General features: G+C 48.9%; 1 protein-coding gene and 1 long non-coding RNA gene across 5 annotated transcripts in view; one reads left to right on the forward strand and one right to left on the reverse strand.

Moving 5' to 3' along the window:
• NFASC (neurofascin) overlaps nt 1–24,625 on the forward strand; it is a 193,343-nt gene that overhangs the window by 97,442 nt on the left and 71,276 nt on the right. For all 4 annotated transcript variants that reach the window (XM_077157529.1, XM_077157531.1, XM_077157532.1 and 1 more), the window contains exons 3-6: nt 14,856–15,033; nt 21,841–21,946; nt 23,563–23,759; nt 24,234–24,356. In XM_077157529.1, the coding sequence (XP_077013644.1) occupies nt 14,856–15,033; nt 21,841–21,946; nt 23,563–23,759; nt 24,234–24,356 (604 nt within the window). The remainder of the gene's footprint in view (nt 1–14,855; nt 15,034–21,840; nt 21,947–23,562; nt 23,760–24,233; nt 24,357–24,625) is intronic.
• On the reverse strand, nt 531–20,816 carry LOC143680928 (uncharacterized). Its single transcript, XR_013174255.1, has 3 exons — nt 20,546–20,816; nt 2,773–2,898; nt 531–972 (listed from the first exon to the last, which is right to left on the reverse strand). It is a non-coding gene; the product is annotated as an uncharacterized LOC143680928 (long non-coding RNA).

A 24,625-nucleotide genomic window follows, 5' to 3' on the forward strand; every position in this document is an offset into this window, starting at 1 on the left:
TCTCCCACCTGACCCTCCCTCTTGCTCTCTAGGAACATGGAATCCCCATATCTTGGGTCCCCACCCTTGGAGACCTGTTACAAGAATAGCACCCCCCACCCCCCAGCTTTCCTCCTAGCCGTTGTTCTCTTTAATTACCGGGCCCTGGGGAGACAGTTGCTGTTGATGCCCTGGGGCTGGGGGGGGACTGTGGGGGGTGGAGGGCTGTGGGGGGTGGGGGGAGATGGGGTTGGGAGCTTCACAAACCCTCTCTCTCCAGCTGTGAAGAAAGATGTGTCTAATTGCTGTGAAAACTCTCCCTGAGGATAGAAGACAGGGAGCCAAGGCAAGTGAGAAGCTGGGTTTTTTCATTTTCAGGAGTGGGGGCTCTTCCTCTCTTCCTGGTGATTGCAGAATTGGTCCTCTGGGGCTGGCAGAGGCAGGCGGGCCCAAACGGGCTCTTTAACACGTTACCCTCTGTTTCCTTCACACCCTGTTTTACCTGCTGATCTGTACCTGAAAGCGGACTAGTCAAAGCTCAGGTCAGCACGGGCAGGGTCAGCGAGTGGAGACCAAATGATGGAAATTCACAGACAGTCCACAAACCTTATATAAATCAGCCCCTTCTCAGCCTGAGAGGCCAGCTTATAGGCAGCCTGAAAGACCACATATGAGAGTCTTTCCCATTCCCTGTATGTCTCCTTGTCCTTCCCTCAGAGTATGGAGGAGTAAGCAATGAGGAGAAAGAAAATGCACAGCCCCCAAAGAACCTTAGAGAGCTGGCTGGACTGCAGCATGTGCGCTGTCCCTCCCCGTGTGTCCACGGACCGCCGGCTGTGCGCTGAGGCCCTGAATGTTTTGAGCATCCTTGTATGCCAGGGATGTCCCCGGCTCCAGCTGGCCTCAGGTCAAAGAGACAGGGTGAGGCAGCAACTCCGCTTCCTTCATATATAGGGATATATGCACAGGGATGTTCATTGAAGGGCTTTTGTTCTAGGGGAAAAAATAAAGAAAACCAACCTAAAGGCCCCCTGCAAGCCAGATGGTCAAATGACTTATGGTAGAGCCGACGCACAGTGAAGTTAGGGAAAAAACACGATGAGTCTCTGTGTCTGAGACGTGTGTACCGCCGGCCTGGAAGGGGTCTGCCCTTTATGGGTGGGTGCAGCCTTCTTGTGGGGTCCCAGCCCCGCTGGCAGCTTATGAGTCACACGGTGCCTCACAAAGTGCTCTGTATGCCTTTGAGAGCCAGGTGAGGACACCAGATATCCACTTGAGGGAAAAAGCACATCAGTCTCTTCCCCCTTTCTTCCTTTCCACCCCTCCCCTCCATCTTCCAACTTAATAAATAGCGAAGTAGTTCAGGTTTCAACTTATAGATTAGTTTTGGGTGTTGAGCAAGAAACAGCTGTTTTTCAGCCAAATCTTCATCCTAAACTCATATGTCCCCCAGGCAGGAATCAGGACCACCTGACACTGCTCTCCAGCCCTCCAATCGCCCTTCCACAGGAATCCCATGACCTCCATGAACTTAGCTGATGCTGGGAGCCCACCTGCAGAGCAGATCTCTATTAATGGTTCAACACTCCGCCCCCCTCACTCCACCCAAACTGCTCCCCCTGACAATGAAAGGGAGCCAGGCATGAAACGCAGCCACGGAACAGATGGAGACCCCACCCCCACCCCCAAACCCTGAGAAGTGAGGAGGGGGAGGGGGAGAGTTGAATCCCATATAGAAGGCTTCTTTGGCTATTCTAAGATCCTAAAAGACAACTAGTTGGACCCATATGGGGGAGGAAGCTGGGTCCCTCTCCTTCAGGGTGTGGGAAAAGGCAGAGAGCTAGAAGCATGCTGGTGAGTGCTTTCCCAGGCTGTCAGGTCCTTGTGCCCCAGAGGATTTGATGTAACTACAGCCCTTTCAAAAATGGGAGGTAGGAGGGTTGTGTGGGCAGTCAGACTTTCTCAAAAGATGCTGAGGCATGGGGTCATTTAGTTTGGGGTTAAGAGAGAGATAGGACTAAATGTATTTCTTTGACAGGTGCTCTCTGAGGAGTAGAAATGTGGGGTGGTGGTGAGTGGAACCTCCCTGCTGCTTCCCCTTCTAATCTTGTCTTCTATGAAGATCCCCAGCTTTCTTCTCCTTGCTAGGGCATCTTGCATTTCCCAGGAAAACCAACCCCCTTCAAATGCCTGGAGCTGGAGAGAGCGGAGCATGCTTTGGTCACCATCTGTTGTGTCCTTCCTCCCTTGGCATGAGAGAGGTGGAAGGGAGGCGGCGATGGGAGTCACAGGGCTGGAGGGAAAGGGAAAGGGAGCCCTCTTTGTGCCCAGATCAGTCCCTCTACTGAAGGTGGACTTCAGAATGCAGTGCAGAGCTGCACCCCTCCCGGCATGCCTGTGATGGCAGTTCTGGGACTTGTGCCCAGACCAACAAAATCTCAGTGTCTGTCTGTGGGGTGGAGAAAATAGGGTAGCACTGAAGGTAGCCCTGACCCAGCTCAGACGGTAGGAAGCTGGGAGGGAGACTGGGGAAAGGGTTTCAGAATGAGTGCATCTGCTTAGCAGGAAAAGGGTCTACTTTAGAGGATGCTGAATGGTTATTATTATTAAGTTATTGATTGATTTTTCTGTTACCTAGGTTTATACACTTACAACAGAACTATCACATGTTATATCAACCAAGGATTTCTAACATATTCAGATTCATTGATGGATTAAATCTCTCCCAATCAGGAGGAATCATAAATGCATATTGCTAAGTGAAAGAAGCCAGACTAAAAAAAAGCTACATACCGTATGATGTCTGGAAAACGCAAAACTGTAGAGGCAGTAAGAAGATCAGTGGTTGCCAGAGATGTGGAGGTGGGAGGGAGGGATGAATTGTCGGTGTGCTGGACATTTTTCAGAATCTGTATGATTCTGTAATGGTGAAAACATGACATTATGCATTTGTCAAAACCCATAGAACTGCGTACACAGGATGAGCCCTAATATGAACTATGGACTTTAGTTAAAAATGTGTCAATATTGGTTCATCATTTGTGACAAATGTACTGCATTAATGCAAGAGGTGAATAATAAGGAAAAAACGTGTGGGGAGGAAAGAAGGTTTGGGAAACTCTCTGTACTTTGTGTACGATTTTTTCTGTCAACTGAGAGCTGCTTTTAAAAAAAGTGTATTATAAATTTTGTTTTCAATCTCCCAGTAATATGAAGTGTCTGAGAAAAGGGCTGTTCACTCATCCAAGGAGTGTCCATTGTACTGTACTACAGAGGAGGCAAGGCAGGGCTCAACAAGTTCAGAGTCTGATGGAGGAGACAGCCGTGGGAACCCCAAATCCGTCCAGGCGGGGGGACGCACTCGCTGGGACTGAGCAGGGTGGGCTGGAGGCCCAAAGGGTAAATAGCTGGCCAAGGGGAAGCCGTGCAGAAACAGGGGTGGCCTCACGGTGGAGTGGTCCGCCCAGGGCCTTGGCAAAGAAGGGCATTTTCACAGGAGAGAAGGAAGGAAATGGGATTTTTGACCTAGGCAAAAGTGAGAGCAAAGATGGATGGGGGTACACGGCCTGTTTGCAGGATGGGTGCGGCCCAGGTCCCAGCGGGAGAGCCCCGGCGGCGTGCAGAGGCTGGGGGAGAAGAGGCCTCTGGCTCAGGCGACCGGCAGCAAATCACCGCGGTGCTGGAGTACTGAGCTAAGGTTGGATTTCACCCCTTAGGCCAGTCCCTGGACTTTTTCTGCCAAGACAAAAGTGATAGAGGTTGTTCAAAGGCAGGATACATTGGCTCTTTCTTCATTCTTCAAGAAAGAAAACAGAATGAGAATGAGTTGTTATAGTGCTAACCTGAGCTTTCTCTATTTCTATGCACATGCAAACTGTATTGGCTTGTCTTAGTAAGACATTATTGAGAAATACCTTGCTTCTGATTCTCCAGTTTGTCCATACCTTTTCGGGGGGGCCTGCCTGTCCCTTCCAGCCCAGTGTAGGATAAATGTGAACACCTTTCAGATATTACACACATTTCTTTTTTTTTTTTGGCACGGGCAGGCACTGGGAATCGAACCCGGATCTCTGGCATGGCAGGCCTGCCATGTGGCCGGCCATCCCCACTCCCTATTTTAATGGGCTTCTATTTCCTCATTTGTTTCTGCTCCTCTCTCTGATTCCTGAACAGGTTGCTTCCAGGCAGCTATAGTAATAAGCCTTGCTGTACTTTTTTTTTTTTTTTAATGTAATGCAGAATGGCTGAGTTTTGCGTTGGCTCTCTCGGGCTTTTATTATCTTCCTGTTCCCCCACAATATCCTGTGGCAGTGATGTGTGAATGTGTGTGAATGTATTCCTTAGTTGGTTCTTGTAGTACTATTTTAGTCATTTGATTAGTTAATTCTGAGAACGAATTGCTGGCACTTGACAGTGGTTGCATTAATCTGTTGGAAGCGAATCTCCAAGCATGAATTCAGGAGCACAGCCTGAGAGTACCCACAGAACCATCTTATTCATGGCTCTGAGGCATTTCAGACTGAACACAGTCAATTCTAAACTCATGATCCCCCTGTGTCTCAACCACTCCCTCACTTACCCCCTTCTCTGTCTTCCATACTTAATACTAGCATCATCTGCATCTAGTCTCCCCAACCTAGAAACCTGATGCCACCCTTACTCTCACCAGTCAGCCACCACATCCTTTTGATTCTACCCCAGAAACACTCCCTGAATCTCAGGGAAGCCTTGGGGACCACCCATCCTTCTCTCACCCTGCCTAGGGATACCTATAAAATCTGGGATACAGTGGAATGAAGTACGAGGGACATGGTCTAAGGAACCTCCCTGCTGAGCTTCATCATGGAGCAGGCAGGGTGCTGTAGGAGCCCCAGAGCAGCTGCCCCATGGGCTGAAAGATGTCAGGCAAATCATGGCCCTCTTTTGGATTTAGGTTTACCTTGTATTCAGAGAAAACATAAAGGTCTTGCTTTCAGTAGAGTCACCTAAGCTCATTAGGAAGGAATGCCATGAGCAAAGTAAAAATGCCTTATATTTGCATTTTGCTTTATCTCATTTGGCCCTCAAAGCAACCAGCTGAACCAGACAAAGCAGGCTATTTATCTGCATTTAAAAAAAAAGAAAAGGCTTAAAAAATAACTTGCAACAGATAGGTAGCAGGATTGAGAATTTTACTTGGGTCTTTCACTCCATAAACATTACCTGCCAGGGGCTCTGCCAAGACCTGAAGACACAGGAAAGAAAGGGAGAAAGACTGGTTAAACCAGAGGTCAGCAAACTATAGCCCTTGGGCCAGTTACATCTCACTGACTGTTGTAAATAAAGTTTTATTGGAATATAGCCATGCCCATTAATTCACTTATCCTCTATGGCTGCCTTCACACTATAAAGGCAAAGTTTAATAGTGACAGGCAGTATGGCCCTCAGAACCTAAAATATTTACTATCTGGCCCTTTCCAGAAAAAATTTTCTGTCTCCTAGTTTAAATATATAATTTTGCCACAGTGTGATAAGTACCACCAGAGTCAGGTTTAGGGTGGCGTGGAAGTGAACACCCCCAGCTCTGCTGGGAAAGGGTGCATGGGGGGGGCACAGGGAGCGCTTCACAGAGCAGAAGATATCTGAGCAAGGTCTTGAGATCAGAGGAGGAAGTGACCACACGACAGGAAGGGAAGTCCCTTCCAGGCACTTAGATAATGTGTGGCGGTGGTGAATGGTGTGGCTTAGGCAAATGGCATGCCGTTCAGGTGGGAAGCATGTAGGGTTTGGGCGAAGTTGGAGAGCCTGCAGAAGGAGCCTGATCTCCAAGAGGCTTATATGCTACACTTTGTAAGTTTAGATTTAACCTTTATAGATTACTGGCGTGATGTGGAAGGGTTTTCAGCCGAGAACTGAGATGACCAGGTGGGGATTTAGAAAAACCACAGGGATGGCGACATGTGAAGTGGATTAGAACGAGACCAGTTAGGAGGCCATTGCACTCGTCTATGAGACACGTGATAGATGTCTAAGAGAAGATGGGTGGGAGCAGGGAGAAAGGAGAGGGTGTAAGAGGCACTGAGAAATAGATAGTTCACTGGCCTGGGTGCCTAGGTCAGGGGAGTGAGAAGAGGGGGTTTCCGGGAGATTCCCAGGTGTGGTTTGGATGACTTGGGCGGGTGCCACCAAAAAGGACTGGGAATGGAGATAAAAGAGCAGGATCTTGATGGAGACCAAGAATGTCAGGCAAAAGAGGATCCCACACGGTGATCAGTGCTGCCTGGAGGTTGGAAAGGCCAGAAAGAGAGGAGGAGGCCTCAGAGTGGTGTTTTAGAAGCAAGGGAGAGAGGATGGAACAGCAAACAATGTCTGATGCCCCCCAGAGGTCAGGCGAGACAAAGGCTGAGGATGCTGGATGCTGCCAGCAGGAAGCGGGGGGAGGTCCAGGGCGAAGACTCCCAGAATGTGGTTGGAGGAAAAGTGAAGGGGAGCTGAATAAATAAAGGCACAATCCATAGACCACTCTCTAAAATAAAACAGCTTTCATGAGAAAAGAGGGAGGGAAAAAATACAGTATGTGTAGGGAGGCTATGGGATAGAATGATCTTTTGGTTTTGTTTCAAGATGAGAAAAACTTGCAGATGTTTTTGTGCTGAGGCAGAAAGGCAAATGAGAAGAACTTGGAAATTCAGGAGAGAGGATGGTTGATGGTCAAGGGCAGGTCCCTGCGAAGGGGCCAGGTGGGGCCAGGCAGAGCCAGATCCCCGAGAGGTCTGGGTCAGGTCCAGGCAGAGGCAGCAGGAGTAAGGGCACTGTTTTTTATACATAAAGTGGAGGTAAGGTTAAGCGTCAACCAGCATTCTCAGGCATTTCTGATTCTGATAGGATGCTCAACTCAGCTGCAAGTGATAGAAAATTCAACTCCAAAAGGCTTAAAAAATTAAAGGGAATTTTGAATGTAAACCCATGTAACTAAAAAAAAACTGTAAGTAAAGCTTTATCAGAACATGCCTAATCAGTAACTAAAGCCATGACACAAAGGATCTGGTCTTCCTGTGTCTTCTGTTCACTTTCTGCAGTGTTGGATTATCCTCAGATCCCACATGAACCCCCCCCACCCCCACCCCCTTCTACCCTGTGGCTCCAGCTTTTCACTTTATGGGATATCCCCATGTGGTCTCTTTCAGAAGAAAGGGGAAGCTGTCTTTCTGAGTTATCAGCCAAAGTCTCCATGAATCACATTGCCTCTTGCTAGGTTAGATGCCTGTTCCTAAACCAGTTATGGTGGTAAGAGGATAGAGAATGCTAATTGGCTTGAAATAGTCGAGCCCAATCTTGGGGCTGAGCATAGGGTCAGTCTGAGAAAGAGAGAGAGATGAATTTGCCAAAGAAAAATATGAGTACTGTTGGTGGGGGGAGGATAGCCTGTATGCTGGATAAGCATTCACAAATATCCACTAGGTTTTCTGTGTGCTTGACATTGGGCAGGTTGAACAAGACATGTCCCCGACTTCAAGGAACTCAGTGTGTAGTTGGGGGAGACATATGAGTAGACAGACCATTAATCTACACTGAGCTCTAGCGCTCATTAAATGAGTATATCCTGGAGTACTTTGGGAGCACGTATCATAAGAACCTACTACAGGCTTGGTGGGAAGATGGTGTAGGGAAGCCAAGGAAGACATTCTAGAGGAGGCGCTATCTGACCTAAGCCTAGAAGACAACAAAGGGCTGGGTGAGAGAAGGAGAACAGTAAAGGCTTTCTAGGAAAGGAGTGATTTATGGAAAGATGTAATGGAAATAAACAAAGACTATTAAAATAAGGGCAGAGAGACTGTTTATTCAGAGCTAGCTATATCATGGGAGTCAGTCGCCATTCCATGTGTTGTCAGAGACTCAAAGGCAGACAAAGGATTTGGAAAGCTTTTAGTGAGAAAAAAAAGGAAATGCTCAGATATGCTCCGATTGGAGGCTGTTGGCATAGGAGGGAACCTGGAGGCAGCCTAACTAGAAGCGGGGCATCTTAAGTGATTGGTCTGGGGAGCATGTATGATGTCCCTGGTTGGTCATGAGATGTTAGTAGTGGCAAGAAATAGGGAAACTGGAAGTCACTGACCAGGTGCTGACTGTTCTGGGCCAGTGCTGCTGCAGATGCGGTTTGGCTTCCTGGCTGGTTGCTGCAAAGGTTGCGGATCAGAATTCTGTTGTTATATATGGTCTGGTCGTTATACGTTTGTTTATCCAGTTCCTCAGTGGTGATGGGTAAGCTAGCAAGGATTATTTGTGGGTCGGGAGGTAGGGAAAGATGAAGCTGGGCAGGTAGACAGGGCCTGGTCAGGAAGGGCTTTTGAAGTGTGTCTTAGGAGTCTAGTGAAGATGGAAACCACTATTGTGGGGAGTGGGAGGGAAATTTGACCAGGGACACTTGGGCTTGCAGAGCAGCCTGGAGAAGCCAGCCGAGATGGAAAGCTTGCACCTGAGGGGATATCAGTCTGCGAAGTGATTCCTGCTCCTAGCCCTGCCCTTCCCCCTCACCCCAGCACTCAAATATGTGGAGGCAAAAAGCTAGCCATAGGAAGAAAGAGGGTTTTCCAAGCCCAGTGCTGCAACCTCAGCCTGTTTCTTCACATTGTGTCCCCCATTGCCCTTGGCACAGGGTTTCTACATTTGAAAAGTTAGGCTATTGCAAAAGTGTTTCCAGCTATTTGTTTTACTAACAGAATCTTATGCAAAACCTCAAAAATAAAAACAATGTAAAGCTGCTCAGGTGGAAATGGGGTGTGGGTCCTAAGTCCCACCTACTCTCCTCCTTCCCCAGCCTCCCCTTGGGAAGGCTTCTGAGTGAGGCACTTCCAAGGAGGCCTAGGCTCCTTTGGACCCAGTATGAAAACTCCAGCACTCAATGATTCTTAAGAAATCCTTCAGCTGTACACCCACTGCCCTAAATGCTTTGTGTTAAGCCTCAGAGGTGGCCATGAAGCTGGCTGCTTTTGGATGATTTCATTAAACTGGTGGTCAAGTGTCTAGGATTTGGAAGTGAGGGACTGAGCTGGCCTAGATGCCTGCAGAGCCTCCTAACCAGCCTTCCTGCTCCCTGCTTCCGCTCTTGCCCATTTATATTCCACACTTCACAAAGCAGCCAGAGGGAACTTTAAACACAAACTTCATCATACCACTCCACTGCTCAAAACCCTACAATAACTTCCCGTCACCCTTAGAATATAATTTAGCTCCTTACTTTGGCCTGCAAAGCCCTCCGAGAGCCCTTGCCTTCCTCGCTGTGACCTGTGCCATTCTTCTCCATGTGTCTTCTAAGCTCCAGCCACATCATTGGGTTCCTGGTATGTGCCAGTCTCAGTCCTGCTTCAGAGCCTTTGCACGAGCAGTTCTCCTCTCCTGGGATGCTTTCCTGACCTACCTTCACGAGACTGGCTCCTTCTTGCCATTCAGGTCTTGGTCCAATGACTTCTTCTGACAGGAGCCTTTCTTGACCCCTGAGTTCCCTTTATCCCATCGCTTTGGTTTGGTTTCTTCATTATACTTATTACCTCTTGATTTTTTCTTAAACGCTTCCTTTCTATATCCCCCTACTTGGATGTACGCTCCACGAGAGTGGAGAAACCATTTCTCTTGTCCACTTGTGAATTCTCTAGAAGTGTGTCTGTTAAGTGAATAAATGACCCTGACAAAGTCCGAGCGGCTTCTGTTCCAAGGAGAAGAGCTGCCAGCTGAGCTGTCTCTCAGCACCGCCAGTCTCTCCCCCCGCCACTTCACATGTGTCGTAGCCACCAGTACAGCCTACCCAGAAGGGGGCTGTGGGAATGTGGGGAGCCCCCGAATGGTGACAGCTTGTGGGCGCCATGGGCCTCCCATCCATCTGTCAGGGACAGCTTGTGGAATCCACACGAGGGGCCCCCCAGTCTGGGGAAAGAAAGCAAACCAGGAGCCACATAAAAGGAAAAAGAGAAAAAACAGGCTATGATCATGGATGGATAGCTATTATTTCTGCCCACGGCTGTTAACTTGTAAAGTCTTTTAGGAAGCCGGAGTGCTTCTTTTGACCCTTTGAGCCGAAAGCCCACGCAGGGTAGCAGCTAACGTGTAATTGAGCTTCTTCCCGGCACCTGCACTAGGCTTTCTAGAGGAATGGCGCATTAAATCCTCACAGCAGCCTCTGAAGTACCGATTTTCTAAGTCTCCATTGTCAGATGAGAAATGCAAAGTTCCAAAAGTTCCGTAGTTGCTCAAGGTTCACCTCTCATGGCCACACCCAGGCCATCAGCAGCTGAGAGCCGTGGAGGCTGCCGGCCGCAGCTCCGCCCAGTGACCCGTCACAGATTCACATGCCCTTTCCTGGCCCCAGCGCGGGCATTGAGTTCAAGCCGGTTTCCTGAGGGTGTGAAACATCTCTGCGAAAGACAGTAGGGGTCCTACGTGCATTGGAGTTGAGTTCTTTCAACAACAATCACATAAAGACCTGCAGGCCGGACTCAACCCCTGAGTAGAGGTTTGAGGGTTCAGGAATCTGTATGGTTAAAGATTGCCTGAGGTGGGTCAGTTGTCTTCCTGTGTGGAAACAGTGTCGGCGACATGCCTGACCAAATACTGTTTAGATTCCTTATGGAGCTGTGAGCTCAGTACTTCACAAGGCGAACAGTCCATGTTCGGGTGTCTGCATGGAGTGGGGGGGAGGCGGTGCATGGTTTGGGAATCGAACCCAGGTCTCCCGCATGGAAGGTGGGCATTCTATCCACTGAACTACCCATGCACCCTTTCCATTTTCTGTTTCTCTCCTTTCCTTCCCATCCCTTTTCTTCTCGTTCCTCTTTCCCACACCTGTCTCCACCACCACCCCCTCCATAGAGGCTGCAGTGAACCTCAGAAACACAAGAATTGGCTTTATCATATTTCCTAGTTCTTCAAAATGCATCATCAAACAACACAAGATTTTTCTTTTGTTTTTATTTATTTTTGTTCATTTCCTCACTCTCTGCGTCTGCAATGGGCTCCCTTTCTGATGTGTTTCATGTCTTTATGATCCAACTCTCACATGGTTGATTAGCTATAAAAGGATCCTTCAGAAACATGCCATATTTCTAGCGTGTGTGGGTGGTTTGTTTAATTTTCATAAATGTTATTGTAAAATGGCTATATTTGTTAGGTAGTTCTTCCCCGTGTCTCAGGAAAAGCCTGTCTCCCTGGAATTTCCTCCCATTTGGTGTTAGTTTTGTGCCTGTGGCGCTAAACAGAAAATTCCATTCCTTCTTCCAACATTTGAAGTCAGGCATCCCGGCCCCTTCTCTGGTGCCTCCGTCTGCCCTCTCTTTTCCATTTTTCCTCATAGGATGTGGGACTTTCCCTCCCCTTCCCGGGAGGCTGGAGTTGGACGGTGTCCCCTTGAAGGGCCCTGCCCACTCCAGGCCCAGCCTTGCTCACCAGAGCCAGCCACATGCCCCACCCGCACCCCTAGTGACAGCCTCCTGCCTTATTGGGAGGGCCAGGAGAGGCCCCTGCCCGAGTGACTGGGCCACGTGTGTAAGAACTAAGATTTAGTTAGAAACACAAGCTCACTGTTTTAGGTTAGAAACCTCTCCCTGATTATAAGGATGCCGAACCAACAAGCTGTGGTCAGGGGCCCTGTGCCAGGGGGGATGTCTCAGCCCCTACTCTGCGATTGGTTGTTCGACCCCCAAACCAGAACCCCCAGGTGCTGCTGCTGGTCTCCCCTTCCCGAGACTAGACTGGAAGTTCCCTCGGGATGTATGGGATGGGCTGGGCCATGTGCTTTCCTTCCGGGCCAAGTGGGCCCGGCCGGGGCACAGAAGGCACCTTTATATCCATAATGAACAACCCACCTCCTCAGCTTCTGTTCTTTCAACTTCTGTGAGCACATGATAGAGACCAATATTTTATATTTCTTTATAAAATAGAAGGTTCTCTTTAGAATTTTCCTGTATATTAAAAACAGGGAAATGAGATGGAAAAGGCCTGGGCTGGAGCTCAGGGGACCTGGGTTCTTTTCCTTACTTTGCCACTAGCCAGCTGGGTTATGTTAACCAAGTCACATCCCCTTGGGCTCTTGTGTCCTCATCTGAAAAGTGAGGGAATTGGGTAAAGTTAAGTGATCTTGAAATTTTCTTTCTGTTTTAAGATCTTATTGGGCAAACTGTTTCAGAGAGTAAAGGGGGAGAGAATTGCCAAGCAGTTAAATATGATTATCTGTATGTTCTTTTTCTACTGTTTTTAAATTGTGAGTTAAAAACATCAAAATAATTGGGCTTTTTTTCTGCCAATGTGTTTCTGCCTAATTAATAGCTTCTGGTTTCCTATTTATATCAGGCTTCCCAAATAAGATATCCTTCTCTTTTCCCTCATTTCCTGCCGCTTGGCGGCTGCTGAACAGAAACCATGGCGGTTGTAGAGGCAGTACTGGAGCCATCCCCACTGCCCTCCTGAAGGAATGCCAGACCCTTCCCTAGTGCTTGATCCTTCCATGCTAAGGTTTTAGTTGAGTGATCTGTGCCCAGTCTTTGGAGCTATATAAGTCAAGGAGAGAAGTGAGCAGACTCTGTAGGACCCTGTAAGGGAATTGGAAGGAGTTAGAAGGAAGAACCAAAGATCTCCTGTGATACGTTCCAGCCAGTGGTACCTTCTTGGGAGATTTTCTACTCTCTTGACCCTTGTCCAGTTGGTTGGTTGCCTGGCCAGAATGCAGCCCTGAATAGGGAGGGAGTTTTCCTTCTTGTAATTGGTAGCCATCACAGCAAATTCCCAGGTCCCTGGCATCTGCTCTCCTGCGCCATCTGGTGACTTTATGGGGAAACACTAGGTTTAAAAACCACTAGTGACCCAAATTGTTCTTACTTCATTTATTAAGTCATTCATTTATTCGTTCTTTCATCCATCTCTCAAATGCCTTTTTGAATGCCTTCTGTGTTTTAGGCACCGTGCTAGATTATAGGAATAGAACAGTGAAGAAGACAAGACTCCTTCCCTTACAGACTTCATTTTTTATAGGGGATACAGACATGAGGCTTTTGGAATAAACACAAAAGAAGTGTATAATGGAGCTGGGGGGGAGTAGGGAGGATGTACAGGAGCACACAATTGGGAAACCTAAGTCACACTTGGCAAATCTGGGAGAGAGAAGGCTGATTAAAGAGTGTTCTAGACAGAGGTTGATCTGTGCAAAGGTCAGTCGGCAAGACAGAGTGTGGAACACTCAGACATTTGTACCACGACAACATCGGCGGGAGCACAGCAGGCAAACGGAGGGTACTGAGAGATGCTGAGATTGCAGAGGAGGCTACTTTATGCAGACCCTCAGGGCCGTGTCAAGGACTTTGGCTTTAAATTGAGGGCAGCAGGGAGCTATTGAGAGCTTCACTCAGGGAAGGGTCATAATCAGATTTGCACTTTAGAAATAATCACTCTGGTTGTGGAGGGAGAATGAATCAGAAGGGACAAAAGTAGAAATAGAGAAACTGATTAGGAAGCTGTGGCAGTAACTCTAGCGTGAAATGATGGTGGTCAAAACTAAGATAGTGTCAATGGGAATGGAGGCCAGTGGATGGAGTCCAGAGGACATCAGTGTGATCTTGTCTGTCTGCCTGTACCCCAGATACACTCATCCCCAGGAACACTGGTTCCGACAGCTGTGAGATTGGTGCATTTCTTAGTAGCGCAGTGCTTGGCGTCTTCTAGATGCTGGGCCTGGGGGCCAGTGGGCGGCCAGGGTTTGTTTTCAAGACTGTTCTATGTGGAATGTCCTTCCTGGTAGAACAGTGGTTCTCAGCTGGGAGTAATTTTTCCCTCCATGGGACAGTTGGCAATGTCTGGAGAAATGTTTGATTGTCACAACTGGGAGCAGAAGTGGTTTCTGTTGGCATTTTTTTTTAATTAATTTTTTTAAAAGTGTAACAACAAACAAACATTCTTAACATATGATCATTCCTATCTACATGTATAATCAGTAATTCACAATATCCTCAAATAATTGCATATTCATCATCATGATCATTTCTTAGAACATTTGCATCAACTCAGAAAAAGAAAACAGAAAAAAAATGCATACATACCACACCCCTTACCCCTCCCTTTCATTGATCACTAGCATTTCAATCTACTAAATTTATTTGAACATTTGTTCCCCCTAATATATATATATATATATTTTTTTTTTTACATGGGCAGGCACCGGGAATCAAACCTGGGTCCTCTGGCATGGCAGGCAAGCATTCTTGCCTGCTGAGCCACCATGGCCCACCCTATTTATTCATTTTTAATCCGTATGTTTTACTCATCTGTTGACAAGGTAGATAAAAGGATATCAGACACAAAGTTTTCACAATCACACAGTCACATTGTGAAAGCTTTATCATTGCACAATCTTCATCAAGAAACATGGCTACTGGAACACAGCTCTCCATTTTCAGGCAGTTCCCGCCAGCCTCTCCATTACATCTTGAATAATAAGGTGATATCTATCTAATGGATAAAAATAACCTCCAGGATAACCTCTCAGCTCTGTTTGGAATCTCTCAGCTATTGACACTTTGTCTTATTTCTCTCTTCCCCCTTTTGGTGGAGAAGGTTTTCTCAATCCCCTGATGCTGAGTCTCAGCTCATTCTAGGGGTTTTCTCAATCCCCTGCTGCTGGGCCTCTGCTGGCATTCCCTGGGCAGAGGTTAGATGTGCTGCTACACACTGTGCGATGCCCAGGACTGTTGTCCACATAAAGAATTGTCCAGTAGTGTCAAGATTGAGAAACTCTGTCCCAGAACATCCATCTGTGACCAAGGGGATCTTTGAGTCCTCCAAGGCCTGTAGGATTACTAAAGCAAAACGGAAGTTAAAAAAAAAAGCAAAAACCTGACTTGTTGTTTTTCTTTCCGCAGCTGAGCTCTGTCCGGGAGGCCCAGTTAGAGCGACTGGCAGCAGCGAGACCCCGAGGGCCGGGGAGCAGGGAGCCGGGCCCCAGGCCGACGATGGCCGGGCAGCCGCCGCCCTGGCTCCGCGCAGCCTTCCTGCTCTGGCTCCTGGGCCTCGGCAGGGCCATTGAGATTCCCATGGATCGTGAGTCCCGCTCCATCCTCTTTTACTGCTGATGTTTGGGCAGAGAAGCTGGAGGGTAGCGAAGGTCAGGGGAGAGTTAAGACCATTCAAAGAAGTTTGGGAAGTGGATACTGGTAGATTCTGGGATACATATCTGGAATTTTCCCCTGGAAACTGACTCAGGCTCATGTCTGGACCTCTGAAGCTGTAAGCTGCAGGGCTGGCCTCCCTCGGGGCTGTGACTGGGCGATCTGAAGCCAGCTGAGTGGGATGAGGAGGTGGCAGGGTTTAGACTTCTGAGTGCCACTCAGAAATCCTTCTTTCCGTGCACCTCCTGTGTTCCTCTGTTGTCTTGGCTGGCCCATAAAAGCAGATTCTCCAAGGTTTAAGTGTAGTGGACTGTTTTTATCTGCTTTTGTAGTGTGTGGCATATCCAGAGCTGGACACTTCAGGCCCTCGTGGCTGGAGTGGTGAGCAGGATGGATGACCTGGGGAGGGCTGGTAAGGGGATTATCTTTGCCAAAACTGTGGCTAAATGAGACATTCCAGTAGAGCCCCATTATAAAGCCAGTGTTGGAGAATCAGACCCTGATTCCTGCCGTTTGTTTTCAACTTTCCCATGGTAAAACTGAGGGATAAAATCCAGGTCATTCTGTTTCCCAAGGTGAGGGTATTATTTGACCATCAGAATCATAACATAAGGGCTTAAAATGCTGATCTGACAGCCATACCTGCTGCTGTATTCATACATGGCCCGTTGCTCAGCAGCCCTGCTCCTTGGCCCTGCCTTCAGGTGTGTGCCACCTCTGCCACAATTCTGATACTTTGCAGGATTCTTAGCATCCCAGTGCTAATGTGGTCTTAAATGAGAGCACACTACCTCTGACTCTTTACCCGCTTTAAGGAATAGATGGAATCCATGCAATGCCAGTGTTGGCTTGGGTTCTCTCCAGTTGACAGATGTCTGGGAAGGAGATGAAAGAGAAATATAACCTCCAAGAAGTCCCCACTGAGCTCTGCAAAACCAGACCCTTGGTCCAAGGGTTAGCACCATCTAACTCTCACCCCACTTTAGCAATAACTACCCTAGAAGAGTGGGCAATTTCCATCCAGATGCTAGAAGGCCAGTAGTAATTACAGGTGGCACTCAGAAGCCAGATGGGCAAGGCCCCTGGTGCCCTCCTGATAGCCTCAGGTGTGTATGTGTGTTAGTACATGTGTGCATGTGCAGACATGTATGACTGTGTGTGTGTCAGTGCACACATCTAGGGAGGGAAAAGGGAGCTGTGAAAGATACAGTTCCCATGGAGACCATCTGCACTGCTGGCTCAAGGAGTGTATCTCATTAACAGCCCCAAGCAGACAATCTAATAAGGAGCATGATAAGGCATATCCCTGGAGAGGAGAGGGGGGTGCAGAGGAAATTGGGTTATTCAGAAAGTGGTGAAGCCTCATTTCTCTTCTGCAGTTCCTCCTCACTTACTCGCCTGCCACTTTGATCCCTGGGGCCAGTGGGTTTCCTCCAAGGTGATGGCTTTGGTGTCTGTGTTAAGAGTGTGGATCTCTAAAGCTCCACCGGAGACATGAGCATGTAGTCCAAGGAGCCCGAGTCTCCATAGTACCACCTTTGGGCAGAGAGCTGAGAGTGCCTTTCCCACCGCTGTTTCCTCCAAATCAGAGTCCCCAAGCATGGAGATTCCTCTGCCCATGATGTATTCATGGAAACTCAAGGCCTTCTTATGCTCACTGTCAAACAGCAAGTGGGTGATGGTGTCAGGGAAAGAACCCAAGTCCCTTGACACACCCTCCCCCCCCACACACACACTTAGCATCCCCACACTTACGTCTGGCGACACTGCCACCTTTTAGTCTTTGCTTTTCTTGAAATTCACTGGAGCAATAGTAGCAGTAACAATAACAGCAGTTACCATGTGCCATGCAGAGAGCAAAGGGCTTTGCATAGGTCATCTCATGTGATTCTCATAGTTAGTCCACAAAGTGGACGTTTTCCTTAGCTGACAGGTTAGAAAACCGAGGTGCAGGGACACCAAGTGGCAGAGCCAGGGCAGGAGCATGGAGCCTCTGTGTCACTATTCCAGGTGGTCCAGACTGGGTAAAGGCAGGAGATGCCTGCTGCAGGGAGCGTGCCCCAATCTCACGGCAACCCTCTAGCTGCTGCAGGTGAGTGGCCAGAGCCACATCTCCAAAATGAGTCTACAAGGGTGAGCCCAAGACCACAGAAAGACCTTCAGGGAGGACCCCGTCATCCTGGGAAGAGGCTGTCTTCAACCAAATGTCTCTTTGCTACTGGCCCAGCATGAAGATGCCATCCCATATTAGCTGAGGCCATCCTGTGGCTTCACCCTGAACTGAGGCCCAGTAGAACGGACTGGGGGAAGATCAGGTGTCACTCTCAACTGTCCATGCACTTGGCTGGGAGGGACCAAGGGAGCCCAGGCCAGAAGCTGCCCTGCCAGATGTGGCCCATCTACTCATCTGCCTCTTCAGAGAGCACCGTCTATGCCTGGAGGATGGGGCAGCACGTATGCTGTGGTCAGCCCTGGCTGGAGAGCTTGGGTGCAGCAGGTGTCCTGGAATGGAGCCTCGGGCTGCGACACAATCCCTCATTGAAGCTGCCAGTCTCTAGCCCCTACCGTTTTGCCAGTGCAGTCACACGCACCCCTTCTACCCGCCGCTTCCCTCCCCCGCCAGGCCTGAGGAGAACAGCCTGACCTTTGAAAAAAGCAAAGGTTTGCCTCATCAACCAAAGTGAGTTTGCCTAAAAGCAAATCTGCTGGCAGCTTTCCCTTCTGCGCCCCCTCCCCCAAATCAAGGGGATTCAGCATTTTTCTCCCAGGAAACCACAGAGGAGAGCTGTGAGAGGAATATTTCCTCTTCAACTTCATCCCAAAGAGGGCCGCGGGTTGATCTCAACAACATACACACACACTCACAAATACTGACACTCACACTCCATCCTCTTTGGGATGAGGGCCAGAGGTCGTAAATATCACAACCAGGGAAAGGAAAGAGGCACACAAATAAAGAAACCTTGTACGCTCCGTCGACATCTGACTTTGTCCCCTGCAGAGCCCGGTTTTTCCTCCCCCTTGGAAGCCACAAGAGTCAATTCATCCTCCACTTGACATCATCAGAAAGCAAGTTCCACAGAAGGAGAGAGGGGCAGGGGTGGCCCGGGGACATGGGACTGAATGGGAGCTTGCTCGTCCCTATCCCTCGACCAACTGCCCCCACTGCCTTCTTCCTGGGACCACCTGTGTTATGCAATGATTCCGTCCCTGTGATCAATTTATTTATTTATTTTTTTAAACTCTTTTTATTAATTAAAAAAAATTAACAAACAAAACGTTAAGATATCATTCCATTCTACATATACAATCAGTAATTCTTAATATCATCACATAGTTGCATATTCATCATTTCTTAGAACATTTGCATCGATTTAGAAAAAGAAACAAAAAGACAGCAGGAAAAGAAATAAACCTGTGATCAATTTCTTGATAGCACTGTGGTGACTGCAGATGTCATTGGCCTTTTAGGCAAGTAGGTCCTCAGGAAACCCCTGGTGAGATAGTCATTGTGGGCTCTGGACAGCGTCCTGCCCTCCCTGGCTGCTCTGAGTGTCTTCGCTCCTCCAAAGTCTTCTCTCCTATTCCCCTTTGTCCAAAACGTCCGGAAAAATGGAGCCCTGAGGGCCCCCTGGCTGACAGCACTGAGCCCCGAGAGCCCCCTGGCTGACAGCACTGAGCCCTGAGGGCCCCCTGGCTGACAGCACTCTGGCTGAGTTTTGTGAAAAGAGCTCTGGACCAGGTGTCTGGACCAGGAGCAGAGAGCTCGTTCTCCTTCTAGTTCTGCAACAAAATTCATCTGTGATATTGACTTTGTGACTTCTCTCCCCTGGACGTGGGATACCCCTGGACCGTGACTTAGGGCTCTTTCCGTTGAACCAGGTTTTCAGTGTGTGGAAGAGAAGCCTGAGCCCAGGTGAGCAAAGTAGATCCTTTGTCAGGCTCTCCGACCCGGGTGATATCAGAGCCTTCAACTGTACTTCAATTTCCTCATTTCAAGATGCCAACTGCCACTTGAAATGAGGAACCCGGGGGCCTGGGTTGGTGTTCAGAGGGAGTGGGCTCAAAGGTAGGCCCCGATTTTCCTGAGAATGGCCCCTTCTCCCCATCTCCGCTATTCATACCTAACCCCACAGGCTTTCAGGCTTTCCAGAATTATCTTTCTGGGACCCCTGGCAGGACAATCATGTGTGTGAAGATGCGTCCATGGAGGGCTCCACAGAGCATGTGCTCAGAAACCTTAGGTCGTTGCTTCCTGCCTGGACTGTTCATTTCTTTTTGTTTCCTGCCCTCGTAATCTTAGGCAAATGGTAGGGCAGACAAAATTTCTCTTCAGTGCCCCAGCAGGCCACACAACCCTGGCCCACTTGAAAGAATTATTTTGAATTTTCACATGAGTCTTGCTCTCAAGATTTTAATTTTTGATGGTCTATGCAGTCAGTTGCTCCTTCCCTACCCTTACTACACTCCACCCTCTCTGATGTCTCTGTTTTCCTGCCCGCCCGTGATCCTTCCTGCCTCTCCCGGCCCTATCTCAGCTCCGGCTTCGCCACGCTTACCCTCCTGAACCCCTAACCTGTCTTCCACATCTCACTCTAGTCAGGTCTGAAGGCTTCAGGATTTCCCTGTTTCACCCTGATGCCAGCTGCCTTCTGCTTCCCCCAGGAACCACCAACTCCGAGAAAGTCAAACCCAGACACCAGCACAATATCTGACGTCCACACATCAGCGTGAAATAAGAAGGTCATATGACTTTCTAGTATAATCGTAAGGAGAGGACACTTTTAAAGGTTATAGCAGCACACGTTCTCTTTCCTGCATTTAGGCATTTTAATCAAGATCGCCCCACAAAGAACATACCATCTAAAACACGGCTATTCAAAGCCTGGGAGCTTGTCAGAAATGCAGTCTCAGGCTCCAGGCCCCGCCCCAGACCTGCTGAATCAGAACCTACGTTTTAACCAAATTCCCAGGTGATTCATACACGTGCTGAAATTTGAGAAGCACACAAACACAGGCACACCTGCACAAAGCACACGCACGTTTCACGTAAGGGCTGGGGAAAACGTGTGCCACCTGCCTCTTTACCCACTTTGGGAAAAGCACTAAAAGGAGCCATAGACTCTGCCTCATCTCTGGAGTCTCGCATTCAAAAGCAGGATTTCTACAGGTCAGTGTACTGCCATGAATAAGGCAACAATCATTCATCTGTCCCTAGAGTTTTCCAAACCATGGGAAAGGAGGAGAAGATAAAGAAAGAAGATGCTTTCACGTGTAAAAGAAAGAAGGTGTAGTGTGAGAGAAATGCCCTTGGATCTTGCCAGGCCCCTTGGGGCTTCCAAAGCTTGGAGCTTTGCCCTGTAGCCGTGGCTCAAATCCACTCCTTGCTTGGACCCTCAGTATTGCCCCACCATCACCTTTGCACCATTGCCTAGTGAACCCACTTTCCTTGATGGCATCTACAGATGACAAGCAGCATCTTCAGAGCCCAGTCTCTTTCAAGCAGCATTGTCACACTGACGTTTGGACTTCCCTGATGACATCTTCATATGGTCAGAAGCTGGTCTTTCTGCTCAACTTCATGGTTCCCGTATCCGTAAAACCTCCCAAGGGAGACATCACCTTCACCACAAAGCATTCCCCAGGTCTCTCCCCTCTCCCCAGTGGCTTTGCTCTCCTTGGAGCTCTGCAGCTGGGAAGAGAGAGCTGCAAGCACAGGGCCCTCCCCTCTCCCTGCATGCCGGGCATGAGGACACCTAGGCATAAATCGTGTGCGATAACCAATGTTCTCTTTTTCTCCTCCCCACCCCTTACCCCCCACCAATGCTAACCCATCGGAACTAACAGCAAGCATTCAGAATGAGCGTAAGTCCCCCACCCGCCTCTCTGTGCTCGTGCCTCTGGGAAGTGGGAGGGCAGGAAGGAGAGCTGGGGAGAAGGGCAGGTAAGAAGATACCTGGGTTAGCGGCCTCTGCACCCTGCCGGATGTAACTTCTGCCTGGGGCTACGTGACACCAAAGCTCTGTAGCTGGCCTACACAGGAAGGGAAAAGCCTTCCACAGAGCATCCTAATGGTGGAAAAGGTGGGAAAACGTGGGTAAGAAGGGGGTCTTTGGGCTGAAACTCGTGTGCCACAACCAAACTGGTGTGCCACAACCGCCGCTGTTCCACATCTTGTGGTGGCTGGCATGGAGTCACAGTGAGGAACATTTGAGCTTAGGACCTAGAGTAAAAGCATCTGGCTCTTTGACATGAGGACAAGCCCCAGGGAATTTCACGGGGAACTAAAGCCTCTTTCAGCTTTATCCTCATCATGGTTTGGCAATTTGTTGAGCCTCTAGAGCTCAGAAGCCTCAGGTCCCATAAATTCTGGAAGTCTAGCTGCTTTTTGTTCCTATAGTCATTCAACAAACATTTATGAACAACTACTTTGCATTAAGCATGTTGTGCTAAACACCAGAATACAAGAATGGATAAAATAAAAGCCTGAACTTAAGTTTCTCATAGGATACATAGAATCTTCTTAAAGCGTTTTTTCTTATGCTTAGCCTTTGGTACCCACTCCTTTCCTGTAGCCTATTTAAGGAACTGGGTCTCTAGATTGGGGCAGCAAACCCTGCCTAACCCCCTGCTTGCCTCCTTGTACGTGTGGCTTCTGAAGCTCTTAATTATAGTCATTCTCCAAACCAGGACCCTGGGCTGGTCCCACAGCCCTGACCCTCCATGTGTGCTATTGCAGTGTCCCAGCCCCCCACCATCACCAGGCAGTCCGTGAAGGACCACATAGTGGACCCCCGTGACAACATCTTGATTGAGTGTGAAGCAAAAGGCAACCCTGCCCCCAGGTAAGTGCTCTGACAGGTACATCCAGGCTGGGTGGTGGGATACTTAAGGCAAACTACGCAGGTGAGAAATTAGATTTATCCATGCAAAAAATAATCTACTGGGCACCGACTAGATACAAGGCATAATTTAGATATCTAGGAATTTAACTGAACAGGAAAGTGGGAGCTAGAAAATGTAAGTGGCTGTCTAGGTTCACGCTGAAGAAAACAGGGCCAGATTTAAGTTTTCTAACTCTTAACATAGCAGCCTTTCCGTTGCTTTATATTTCCATCATCCACCCCATGTTTAGCTTATAGGAAGTTCACTTCCTGGCTAACTTGAGTCTTTCACTCTTAGCCTTTCTCTACTTGTTTGTTATGCGCTCATCGGGGTAAACTGTGATTTCAGCAGACCTGATTTGGAAACCTGCTCTATGCTAGGCTCTAATTCAGATGTTCCTACTTGCATTGTCCCATTCAACCAACTGACTGCTCTTTGGGGGAAGAACAGGTGTTCTCACGAAGAAGAGAAGAAACGGAGGCAGGGATTTTAAGTACCTTTCCCAAGGTCACCCAGCCTGGAAGGGACAGAGTGAGGATTTAAACCCTTAAGTCCAGATTCATTTCTCCCAAACAGTAAGCACTGGAGATGTGGCAGACGTGAAGCTAGGAGCCCCCCCCCCCACCACCACCACACAGCATCCACAAACTGGACCTTTCAGGTCCAAACCTGGCAGGTGTGGGGCAGCCTTCTAACCCCCGGGTCTGCATAAGGCAGGCTATAATACTTTCGAGTAGGGGGCATTCACAGCGTTGCTTCCTAAGTTCGGTATTTCCCCACGGTTCCTTTGCAGGAATAGTGACTGTGTGACCCCAAGCCACGGTTGTTCCTCCTTCTCCTTCTTTTCCCAGTTATGTCATAAGTTGCTGAGGACATGAGGCCCTGTGTAGCGCACAGCCCCTCCCCTCTAGGAGGAGGGTACTCCAGTGTTCTTGGCCCCATGCTCAGCTTTAATAAATAAGGCTGCTTTTCTTTAAAAGGCTGCCTCTCCTGGCCTACAGCCCGTGGCCACTCCGTTATAACCTATATTCATTGAGCAGAGGCACAAATATGCTAGGCCATTTCACACAGGCTTAATGGTTGATTATGAAATTAAGGTTGTAAAAGGAGCAGTTCCCTAATATGTTTGGGTTGAGTGAAAAGCTAATTTGCGTTTGCATTCCTAATAGGAGGTTAGGCATGTCCTGCGGGAGGGGAGGGAGAAGAATAGCTGACTCTGAATTTTTAAAACTCAAAAGCACTGCCTCCTCCTCCTAAGAAGAGACTCCACCAGTGGCCACTGGAGAATGTACCATTGAGAGCCGTGGCTCTTGGCCTTGGCTGGGTAAAAACGCTAACGCTAGAGAACTATTGCTAGAGATTCACTGGGGTGGGACCTGGAAATCTATATGTTATCAAGCTCCCCAGTTGTTGTCATGCTCAGGCAGGGCTGGGACCCCCTGGCGTGGCAGTGTGGTGACTTGGCTTGAGAATGGAAAGTCTGCCCAAGGCACCGAGTCTGAAACTAGGGACTTGAGAGTCCCAGCAGGAGCCCCCCCTGTTACTCTCTGCTGCCCCTGTTCCCTGTTGTCCGCAGCTTCCACTGGACTCGTAACAGCAGGTTCTTCAACATTGCCAAGGACCCCCGAGTGTCGATGAGAAGGAGGTCTGGGACCCTGGTGATTGACTTCCGCAGTGGCGGGCGGCCCGAGGAGTACGAGGGAGAGTACCAGTGCTTTGCCCGCAACAAATTCGGCACAGCCCTGTCCAATAGGATCCGCCTGCAGGTGTCCAGTGAGTAGCACGAGGCAGGGCCAAAAGGCCCTGCTCCTGGGTAGATAGAGCTGCTCTCGGGGAGTCATCCAGGAGGGGAGCCCCTGCCCTTGGCCTGTGGGGGCCTTGGTGCCCTGCCTGCCCTCCCTGCCGTCTGCCTCTGAGCAGGTGTACATCTCCCTGCTCAGAGAGATTCCCTGGAAAGGAATCATCCAAACTGAAGTCATTAATGACGTCTCCAGTCACTCTGGGATTCGAGGGAGAAGAAAAAAGAGGAGACTTTGAAGATGGCATCCTTTCAAACATAAGATCGCTGTTCTCCTACCTCTCAAGAGCGACCCCTCGCTCAGGCCCATGGACCCGTCCCTCTCTCTTGCCTACTCTTTTCCATCTCTCCACCCTTCCTCTCCTTGCATGCTGCCTTTAGCCTTGATTCTTGCTCCAGGCCCCAGCTGGTCACCCTCAATTCATCCTCCTCTTTCTGTTTCTCCCAAGAATCTCCTCTGTGGCCCAAAGAAAACCTAGACCCTGTTGTGGTTCAGGAAGGCGCCCCCTTGACACTTCAGTGCAACCCCCCGCCTGGACTTCCCTCCCCAGTCATCTTCTGGATGAGCAGCTGTAAGTCTGGGAGCCCCTGGCTAATGTGTTTTATTTATGTTTTCATCTTAGGGAGTGGGGTGAGTTGCATTTAATAGAAGAGGCTTGTATTTAACAGAAGGGGCTTGCTTGAGTCAAGAAGACCTTGTTTTGTGCAATGTAGATGCGAGGTAGTTGAGTGGCTGAGAACACAGGCTCTGTAGGAAAGACTCACTTCCTAGCTCAGGTGCTGTTAGCTTTTTGTTGTTGTTGTTAAATCAACACTCCTTGAAGCACAAGTTCAGTGATGC

Source organism: Tamandua tetradactyla, chromosome 4, assembly GCF_023851605.1.
Source record: "Tamandua tetradactyla isolate mTamTet1 chromosome 4, mTamTet1.pri, whole genome shotgun sequence".
In the NCBI taxonomy this organism is placed as follows: Eukaryota; Metazoa; Chordata; class Mammalia; order Pilosa; family Myrmecophagidae; genus Tamandua; species Tamandua tetradactyla.